The sequence below is a fragment of the Hemitrygon akajei genome, chromosome 18 (genome assembly GCF_048418815.1).
Source record: "Hemitrygon akajei chromosome 18, sHemAka1.3, whole genome shotgun sequence".
Taxonomy (NCBI): Eukaryota; Metazoa; Chordata; class Chondrichthyes; order Myliobatiformes; family Dasyatidae; genus Hemitrygon; species Hemitrygon akajei.
Window position 1 is genome coordinate 34,524,980 of NC_133141.1, and position 10,492 is coordinate 34,535,471.

A 10,492-nucleotide genomic window follows, 5' to 3' on the forward strand; every position below is an offset into this window, starting at 1 on the left:
ACACACACACACACAAAATTCTGGAGGAACACAGCAGGTCAAGCAATATCCATGGAGAGGAATAAATAGGTAACGTTTTGAGCTGAGACCCTTCATCAGGACTAGGCCTGAAATGTCAACTATTTATTCTTCTGCATAGATGCTGCCTGACCTGCTGAGTCCCTCCAGAATTCGTGTGTGCGCGCATTGCTTCAGATTTCCAGCATCTGCAGAATCTCATGCTTACAGTTACAAAACAAAAATGGTGAATATTTTAGTGGCGGGCAGATGTTGACGTAACCTTCATACAAAGCATAATTAATGTAAGAAGAACGCAGTCATGGATATTGGCAAGAGTCCCTTGATACTAACCTCACTCTCTGTCATTGGTGCCATTATTTTAACCAACTTCTTTGCTACAGTTCTGAAAAAGAAATACTTTTAGAACTTAAGTAAAATTAATGTGATCTCAAATATCAACTTCACCCCCTTCCCAGACGAAGAAAACACAGCATTTAAGAAAAAAGCTGATAGATTACAATTTGCAAAATCCTTGCATCCAATCTAGAAATACCATTAAGACAAGTTCTAGGAATGGGACAATGATTCATTTTCAAAAGACCTAGTTTGAAACCTATATGCAAGTAGTTCACATAATAAAAGTCAGACAAGAAATCAAGCTGCTGTCTTTACTAGACACTTGTGTTTTTTAATCAACCTATAAAGAACAATGTTGAGGCCAACATATGTTGCACAGTTCCCCTTATTCCCCAAGTTTCAGATAACAGCTTAGTTAGAACTAAATTAAGACTAATTGCAAGCAGGAAGATAAAGCAATTTTGATAATTAATCTCTGCAGTTTTAAACATCAAATGGTCAAAACGTAACCAAAATCTGTAAGATTATTTCTAGCTTGCATTGCATTGGCAATTTAATTTATGAACAATATATTTTTGTAGCACAAGTGCGGGTATTTATTTGTGAACATGACTAGCTTGGTGACTTTGCAAAGAAGTGCTCAGTAGCCAAAGTCAAAAATGAACACAGACCAGGCCATATTATAAAGTAGAATTTTTCCTAAGAAACTGCACCTAAGGAGTTATTAGAATATACAGACCATCATTTCAATTAAAACATGCAAAACTGGAATTAGCAAATATTTACTCTTCTGGTTCCTTGACAGCAACGGTTTGACTTTTAACTTCTGGTTCAACTTTTTGCTGCTGCTCTTCCTCCTATGAGGAAAATGAAAGAAAAAAAATGTTTTAAAGAATGAAGCTTTTATATTCTACAATTAAAATATCAGACTTTGGGATACTGGCTTCCAACTGCTCTATAACCTCTACAAAGCTCATACTTAACAATCAACTCCAACAGAACTTTGACTGCTCTCTTTGGCAGAGCAAAGGTCAACTAAGCACAAGTAGCATTTTTGTTTCACCTTCGATGGACATCTCAAATAAGCAATTGTAATTTTGACTCTGGTTTTATAGATTTCCCACGTGAACTTTGAATTTGATATTCCATAACTGCAACAACTAACCAAATGGAACCAGAGTTTTTCTTAAAAAGGTATTTTTTTCTGATATATCAGAGACATTTTGACTAGCTATTAAATTTTCCATTATCAAAGCACTAACTATCCAACCAATGAAGAATACACTGGAAAGTTAAACCTCACTGAACAATAATCTACTCCTATTAGAAATTAAGGCAACAGTGGAACCCGAGGAAGACCAATATCTTTTTTGGCAGCATGGACCCCAGGTTGGGAACCCCTGGTTTAAACGAAGTTGGCAGGGGGGATAGGAACAGTAGTGATAGGGATGAGGATAGGGCAGTTGGTATACAAGTTGATGCAGTGTATAGTGAGACTGTGGGGATGGACAGGCAGATGATAAGGCAAAATTGCAGGCAGTGGGATGAGTTGCAGTGTAAAAAGGGGGACTAAGTCGAAAAGGGTGATGGACACAGGACTGAAGGTGTTATATTTGAATGCACACTATATAGAACAAGGTAGATGATCTTCCAGCACGGTTAGAGATTGGCAGGTATGATGTTGCGGGCATCACGGAGTCGTGGCTGAAAGAAGATTATCGTTGGGAGCTTAACACCCAAGGATACATATTGTATTGAAAGGACAGGGACGCAGGCAGAGAGGGTGGGGTGGCCCTGTTGGTTAAAAAAAAAAGAAATTAAATCCTGAGAAAGAGATGACGTAGGATCAGAAGATGTAAAAGCCTTGTGGGTAGAGTTAAGAAACTGCAAGGATAAAAAGACCCTGATGGGAGTTATTTACAGGCCTCTGAACAGTAGCCATGTAGGATATAAATTTCAACAAGAAATAGCAAAGGCATGTAATAAGGGCAATGTTATGATAGTCACAAGGAATTTCAATGTGCAGATAGATTGGGAAAATCAGGTTGGTGCTGATTTTGGATCCTAAGAGTGGGAATTTGTAGAATGCCCATGAGATGGTTTTTAAGAGCAGCTTGTGGTTGAGCCCACTAGGGGAAGAGCAATTCTGGATTGGGTGTTGGGATCTTAAGGTAAAAGAAACCTTGGGAGGCAGTGATCATAATATGATCGAATTCACCCTGCAATCTGAGAGGGAGAAGCCAAATTCAAATATATCAGTATTACAGTGGAGTAAAGGGAATTACAGTGGCATTAAAGAGGATCTGGCCAAAGTTGACTGTAAGAGGACACCAGAATGGGATGATGGCAGAACTGTTGGCTGGAGCTTCTAGGGGTAATTCTGAAAGCGCAGGATAGATGCAATCCAAAGTTGAACAAATATTCTAAAGGGAGGATGAGGCAACCATGGGTGAGAAGGAAAGCCAAAGACAGCATAAAAGCAAAAAGAGAGGGCAAATAATAGAGCAAAAATTGGTGGGAAGTTAGAGGATTCGGAAGCTTTTAAAAACCAACAGGCAGCAACTAAAAAACCATAAGTAGAGAAAAGATAAAAATATGAAAGGAAGCTAGCCAATAATGTCAAAGATACCAAAAGTAAAATACTGGAGAGATGTTTTCCAAACTTTATCCAAATTGTAATTAAGTATTTGGGAACCTAACCCTTTGATTGCTCTTTTCGGCACCTCCGGAGACGGGGACACGCACCCAAGTCCGACCAAACGCATACTGTCCTTTGCCTCTCTTTTGGTCAGGCGCACAGTCTTGCTCAGGTGGAGAGATGCTGCCCCACCCACCCACGCTCAGTGGCACAGGGGCATTATGTCCAGTCTATACCTTGAGAAAGTCCATTATTCAATTCTCAACTCAGACATAAAGTTCCAAAAGGTGTGGGGACCCTTTCTTGAATATTTTCAGAATTCCCAGCCAAACTAAAGGTCCATCCTTTCTTCCTTAACTCTGCACATAAATCCCTGACCTCCAGCATTTTCTGGTAAAATTCTATGGACTCAGATTTGTAAACATACAACAGTCTATGTATTAGGAAAATACACCTTCTCTATACCAATGCAGCTCTGTGGGGACAAAGGTTCTGTTTAACTCTTTTTGCAAATGCAATGATGACTTGAAGATGGGAATTGGGAGGGGCAGGTCAGGGCAGGGAGGCAACCAAAGCATGATTGTACTATGGGTGCATCTCTTTCATAGATGTGAATTGTACATTTGTTATGTACTGCACAAACCTCCTTTGTACTATGCTCTCTAAAAATATTGTTGAAAAAAAAGATACCAAAAGTTTCTTTTTCTGATACATAAAGAGTAAAAGAGAAGAGTGGATATTGGACTGCTGGAAAATGGAGTGGTAGTAATGGAATACAAAAATGGCAGACAAACTTAAGTATTTTGAGTTAGCCTTTACTGTAAACACTATCAGAATGCCAGAAATTTGAGTGTGCCAGGGGGCAGAAGTGAGTGTTGTTGCTATTACTAAGGAGGTGGTGCTTGGGAAGCTGAAGGATCTGAATAAATCACATTGTGGAGGTATTAGTAATGATCTTTCAAGAATATCTAGATTCTGGAATGGTTCCAAAGGACTGAAAAATTGCAAATGTCACACCACTCTTCAAGAAGGGAGGGAGGCAGAAGAAAGGAAATTATAGGCCAGTTAGCCTGACCTCAGTGGTTGGGAAGATGCTGGAGTCGATTGTTAAGTATGAAGTTTCAGGATACTTGGAGGATAAAGTAGGCCAAAGTCAGCTGGAGTTTAGAAGAATGGGAGGGACTGTGGAGAAATCTCATTGAAACCTATCAAATATTGAAAGGCCTAGGTAAAGTGGATGTGGAGAGGCTGTTTCCTATTCTGGGGGAGTCTAAGACCAGAGGGCACAGCCTCAAAATAGAGGGACATCCATTTAGAACAGAGATGAGGAGGAATTTCTTTAGCCAGAGGGTGGTGAATCTGTGGAATTCATCGCCACAGATGGCTGTGGTGGCCAAGTCAATCAGTGTGTATATTTAAAGTGGAGGTTGATAGATTCCTGGTTAGTCAGGGCATCAAAGGTTACAGGGAGAAGGAAGGAGAATGAAGTTCAGAGGGTTAATAAATCAGCCATGATGGAATGGCAGAGCAAACTCAACGGGCCTAATTCTGCTACATCTTTATGGTCTAGCATACAAGATTGTGGTTCTGTTGAGGATTCACATGTGCAGCCCAGCGGGCCTAATTATATGTCCCAACTCCACTTAAACCCCCCTCTCCCACCCCAGTGCCCAAAACTGTAAGAATCTCAGCCTCAAACATATTCAATGATTGAGCAAGCATCCAAATCTTTCAAACTCAAAAGACTGACAACTGTGTGAAGAAATGACTCTATAGCTCTTCAAGCCTTTATCCTGAGACTGGTCTCATTGCACACCCAGTTCAAGACTTTCTTGGCAAGGCTCGAGAATTTTGTTTCAATATTATATTTGAAGAAAAAATACTCGAAAAGAAAATGAAATTGATCCAAGTGCATTGACTACAGATATATGAACTTACCCATTAGCACAACTGCAGTACTAGCAGTAAACTGTGAGTCACGGCAAAACCCCAGAAGTGAACTGCTGAATATTGAATTGAAGCCTTTTTATGCTGGGGTCACATAATTAAAGTAACAACACACTAAGATACAGAGGGGTAGCATAGCGGTTAGGACAACGCTTTACAGTACCAGCGACCTGGGTTCAATTCCCACCACTGTCTGTAAGGAGCTTGGACGTCCTCCCCATGACTGAGTGTTTCCTCCGGGTGCTCTGGTTTCCTCCCACAGTCCGAAGACATACCAGTTGGTACGTTAATTAGTCATTGTAAATTGTTCCTTGATTAAGCAAGGATCAAGTTGTGGGATTGCTGAGCGGCGTGGCTCGAAGGGCCAGAAGGGGTTATTTTAATAAAAAGTAAATATTATCTACCTCTGTATCTTCAGCTAGAACATCTTCCTCATTCACTTCTTCCTCAGCTGTAACAGAAATAAGCAAAATGATACTGGACCTATACTAGTTTTAACTTACAAAAGAACTAGATATTACAGTTTATTAACTCTAATGAAGGCCTGACTATAAAGCACTACAACATTGCAGTTTAAAGTTCAATACTTTTCTTATAAGGTGAGTTCAATGACATGTATAAATATCTCCAAGACGGTCTTACTACATGCTGTGCTTGCTGTAAATGACATTAAGCTAGCATGATGTAATCACTTCAACAAGTGTATTAAAACGCAACAGAAAAAATGTTTTAGACAGAGCCAAGATATTAACCACTAACCAGTTTCACTCACTTGTCCATGTTTCTTAAGGCATTGATTATATTTAGTTGTTTTATTGGATATTCAAAGGGGCATCACAACCTGACACATGCATACAAAGTGAAGGTAACTCAGGAACAAGACTAGTTTTGTACTTTAAGCCTGAAGTACAAAGGGCAACTTCACTGAAAATGTTAACTATTCCCCCGCTCTCTGTGAATACAGTCTGAACTGGTGAGCTTCTGTTGAAATACTAAAGTATCCACATGGCTGAGTACAGTTAGCTTGGTACAGAAATCTTAATTATGTCAATTTAATGTTAATATTAAACCATATTGCAATTAAATGCATTTCAAAGTAAGCCCAAAGTATTACTAACTACAAAACAATCTTCTGTGAAAGAATTGCAAATCCACATTTTCATTAAAAATAAAATACAGCTATCAAATAGTTTCACCATCAGAATCCCAGTACAAAAGAATTCATTTTAAAATCCTGTTCACTTACACAAAACATTTACACATATTAATGTCTAGGATAGATGAAAAAAATAGTAGATAGCCACATAAAGCAGACAATAGCTTAAACATTAAAAAGCATTATCTTCCATTCTGATCATTTCCAACAGAGATGAGCTGCAAGAGCTGTAATTGCATCTAAAATCCCTACCAACATGCAGTGCAGACAAACACAAACTGTTTGACTCATTTTAACAAATTTGCCTTGTCCCATCAAAGCGACTGACTGCCTTTTAAAATGTGATGCCAGAAGTTTTGGCTTCATTAGCTTGAAAAGAAAACCATTTCTAATCATACTTCATTCAAATTCTTAATTTACCTGTTTCGCATTGCCTACTTTGCTCTGTACCCAAGAAATCCTTGAATAATTGACTTACATCTTTAAGGACCTTCACCATGCAGGCAAGGCCCTCTTCTCATTACTACCATCAGGGAAGAGGTACAAGAGCCTGAAGATACACACACTCAATGTTTTAGGATCAGCTTTCCCCCCCCCCCCCCACCCACCATGAGATTTCTGAACAATCCATGAACACTACTTCATTATTCCCCTCTTCTGCACTATTTTTATTGTAAATTACAATATTTTTATATCTTGTACTGTAGTGCTGCACAAAACAAATTCCACAACTTATGTCTGATAATAAACCTGATTCTGACTCCTCCAAAACACGCAATATGTAACACCAATTGCTTTCATCACTGAATTGGGTTGAAGAGAATATTGTGGGAAAGACAACTGGATACAGGGTCTACGTTTAAGTTGGCAAATGGATATGCTTAAAGCTAGAACAAAGTTACACTAACAAAAGCACTGTAAATCATAAGAGTGTTTCAACAATTGGCAACAGGAGAATCATATGATATTATAACTTTGAGGAATGCATATTGAGCAGCTTGATTAACTACTGCTGATGCGGCCAATTTGGTCCACCCGCTTTTATAGTTAAGTTAATCCAGAGTGGTTGTAGATTGTTATGGTTGTTGTTGTTGTAGAAACATCAGATTTCAATGGAATTTTCTTTCCTTGGACGTTCAATACCTCTAGTTAATGAGCAAAAATACACAAGCCATAATTATATATTAAATAACATTATTAATATATTAACGCACAATCCTCAAAACAAGAGATTAAATAGCAATCAAGATTTTACCATGTTCTTCTAGGTAAGCCTGCAGTCTCTGAATGAGGTCCTGCTTATTTCCTTTAGTGTCTAATCCTCTTGAAGCGCATTCTTGTCTTAGTTCAGTCAACTAAAGCAATATAAAAACAAAAGATTAGAACATTGAAGGCTTTAATTCATCTTATCCCACTGTCTGCTCATAACTTTGTAAAAATCCAAACTTACCCTAACTCCCTTGACATACAATAGTTTCTGTCTCAACTACATTATGGGACAACTCGAAAGTGTTTATTTCCTTTACTAATTCACCAAAATCTCAATTGCAGGACAAAGCCTTTTGCTACACATCCCAACACAGCCTTTTATACAAGAGCAAAGCATTAAAATGACCTCTTAATACTTTGCTCTAGTCAAAACAGTATCTTGAGTCCTTCCTCATTTTCCAATCCGTTGTCATCCTAGCAGATATACACTAAACTTTAATGGCCCATTTTACAATGGGGCACCCAGAACAACACGCAGTGAAGATTAATCAATTGTGTATAATATTTTGCACTTACACATTTCTCCTTCTGCCTCAGAACGATTTTTCTTTAAAAATACGTTTGCATTTACTGTCTATCTCTATTTACTTCTGAATTCAGGGGGATATTACGAGCCAGATTGCTGGGGCTGGATGCACATAAAATCTAGTCTAAGGATGAAGGTTTCTTTTTCTACAGGACCTTAATGGGTTTTACAATACAATTCAGCAGATTTATGATATTACTGATACTAACTACGTTTTCCACATTTATTGAATTACATCACGCAGCCACGGCAGTTATACGAACTCATGGCCCAAGCCTCTGGATGTTAGTCTAGTAACAACCGTTACATTACATTGGTCTTATTTCTTAACAAAAAAATTACTTAAACACCCCTCGCTTTCGGTAGTTATACTCCATACGATACAGCTGTAACCCGATGATACAGGCCAGGTTTGAACCATGTTCCGGTGTTCCATTTATCCACTAGGCCGTATGGGAGCCATGTGTTGCTCCTCAACACGACATTTATACTACTTGAAATAGTGAGGCAGGAGGCAGTAATGGTAGGGGAAAACTTTGAAACAGTAACACAACCCCACCCTCAAAGGGCGAAGTTAATGGAACGATAGTCGGGGCGGGAAATTGACCGACGCGAAACCCTCAATGCATCTCCAGGGATAAAACTCCAGGAGAAGCTGAAACGTGGCAACCACTTCATTATCGGAAGCTAGTCCCTGGTTGATCAACTCCTATCCCGGCCTGTCCCACAGATCCCCTCACCCAACATGAACGCTAGCTCCCTATACCTTCAGTTTGTTAACATCCACCACTGCCCTGTCCGCCATTTTGCCAGACTCTTCTCCTCCCACCGACGCTCACCAACTGCCCAATCCCGGGCTGCTTTAGTCACGTACAGCAAGCCACCTCACGATTGGTTCGTGTGAGATAGCGACGACAACTCAATCGAGCGTTGCTATGGGTGACCTATCGTAAAAAGAATATAGAATCGAACACATCAATGAGGCAAAATATATTTAACAATATCGCCTAGCTGGAAATTGAACCTAAAAGTCAAATCTTGGTAATGTGCCAGCAGCTTTAAGTTGTATCTTTTGGCAGTAAATAAACTTTTTACAGATTACTCTTTTACTAATAAAATAGTGATGTTTTAATCTAATTTACATTTTACGATGACATAATCATGAGGCCAGTTACTAAAGTTAACACATGTCTCCTGCGAGGATATAATGCATATATGTCAATGATCTGAATGACTTTCTTCTATACTATGTTCTGTGATACCTCTCCACGAAGATAACTGGGACTCTTCAAGAGTAGCTGTAACTGCTATTTTGTACTTACCTAGTCATTCCTTTTCTTCTTGTCCCCCTTTTTCATTCATTCACAGGATATCTAGATCTCTGACAACACTAGCGATTATTGCCCATTCTTAATTGCTCCTGAACAGAGGATGCAGTTGTTAAATACACAGGAGTGGGTCTGGAACCACATAGACACCAGTCTGGGTAAGGATGATAGATTTCCTTACCTAAATGGGATAAATGAACCAGATTTTTATGACAATCTGGTGCTTTCATTGTCACTTATTTGATTATTTGAATTTATATTCTTTTGCTGCTGTAGTGGGATCCATATTCCTGTCTTCTAGTTCAGAAGCCTGATAACTTGTACACAGTGCCACAGTGGAATTTAATGAGTGGAAAATGGCAAACATTCAACACAGTAACAATTAGAAGCTTTATTTAGTGAGTGATGAGGGACTGGAATTCACTGCCTGACAAGGTAGTGAAGACAGAAACCCTTAATTCATTAAAAACTTACAAATATTATATCAGAAATGGGAGTGTGTGCATATCAGGAAAGGATGAACAGATTGGATCACATTTTCTCTTCAGAAAGAAAAGCTGTGTTGGGGCAGGCCTAATAGAAGTCTTAAAATAATTGAAGATCTTTACATGTTGGATGCAGAGAGAATGTATCCACTTGTGGGGAAAATCACAACTCCAAGTCACTATGTGATAGCAAGAAATCCAGTAGGGAATTTAGAAACCCAAGAAAGATGCTGGAAATCCAAAGTAACACACACAAAATACTGGAGGAACTCAGCAGAAAAGGTAGCATCTATGGAAAAGAATAAACATTGACTATTTATTCATTTCCATAGTTGCTCCCTGACCTGCTGAGTACCTCCAGCATTTTGTGTGTGTTGCTAGGGGATTTAGAAGCTACTTCCTCATCCAAAGAGTGGCAAGAATGCAAAACTCACTCCCACAAGGAATGGTTGAACTGAATGTGTCTATTAAGGTTCTCAGTCATCCAGATCACTGTATACCAAGCAGTAGTAAATCAAGGAAATTAGACTTGCTGTGTCTCAAAGACATTTTACCACACATCTAAGAGGCTCCTTCAGTTCTGAGCCAGCTTATAAACTCTGTGAGTTGTTTAAAGATATGGCAATCACATGAAAGTTGTTAAGAGTTGTAGAGGTAATCAGAGGGTTATTAGTCATCTTTGCAAGAATGGAGGTAGAAATGTTAGGATTGCATTGTAAGTAGCTGATAGGTGGTGGTGTACCCTACCCCCTCTGTTCAGGGATGGGTTTTCCAGTTTGACAAAGT

General features: G+C 39.0%; 2 protein-coding genes across 3 annotated transcripts in view; both read right to left on the reverse strand.

The window, feature by feature from the left end:
• Positions 1 to 654: 654 nt before the first annotated feature.
• On the reverse strand, positions 655 to 8,790 carry sarnp (SAP domain containing ribonucleoprotein). Its single transcript, XM_073071350.1, has 4 exons — positions 8,660 to 8,790; positions 7,354 to 7,453; positions 5,347 to 5,393; positions 655 to 1,214 (listed from the first exon to the last, which is right to left on the reverse strand). The coding sequence occupies exons 1-4, from the start codon at positions 8,696 to 8,698 to the stop codon at positions 1,140 to 1,142; spliced, it is 261 nt and encodes an 86-aa protein (XP_072927451.1). The 5' UTR covers positions 8,699 to 8,790; the 3' UTR covers positions 655 to 1,139.
• Positions 8,703 to 10,492, reverse strand: part of pan2 (poly(A) specific ribonuclease subunit PAN2) — a 113,545-nt gene continuing 111,755 nt past the window's right edge. For both annotated transcript variants that reach the window (XM_073071345.1, XM_073071343.1), the window contains one exon: positions 8,703 to 8,837. In XM_073071345.1, the coding sequence (XP_072927446.1) occupies positions 8,827 to 8,837 (11 nt within the window). In that variant the 3' untranslated portion in view covers positions 8,703 to 8,826. The remainder of the gene's footprint in view (positions 8,838 to 10,492) is intronic.

Excerpts from the sequence above, each read along its gene's own strand:
- sarnp (XM_073071350.1), bottom strand. The coding sequence starts at position 8,698 with ATGGCGGACAGGGCAGTGGTGGATGTTAACAAACTGAAG. Across the intron at positions 5,394-7,353 it reads GGCTTACCTAGAAGAACATG|CTGAGGAAGAAGTGAATGAG; the intron begins GTAAAATCTTGA and ends TTTCTGTTACAG. Across the intron at positions 1,215-5,346 it reads TTCTAGCTGAAGATACAGAG|GAGGAAGAGCAGCAGCAAAA; the intron begins GTAGATAATATT and ends TTTTCCTCATAG.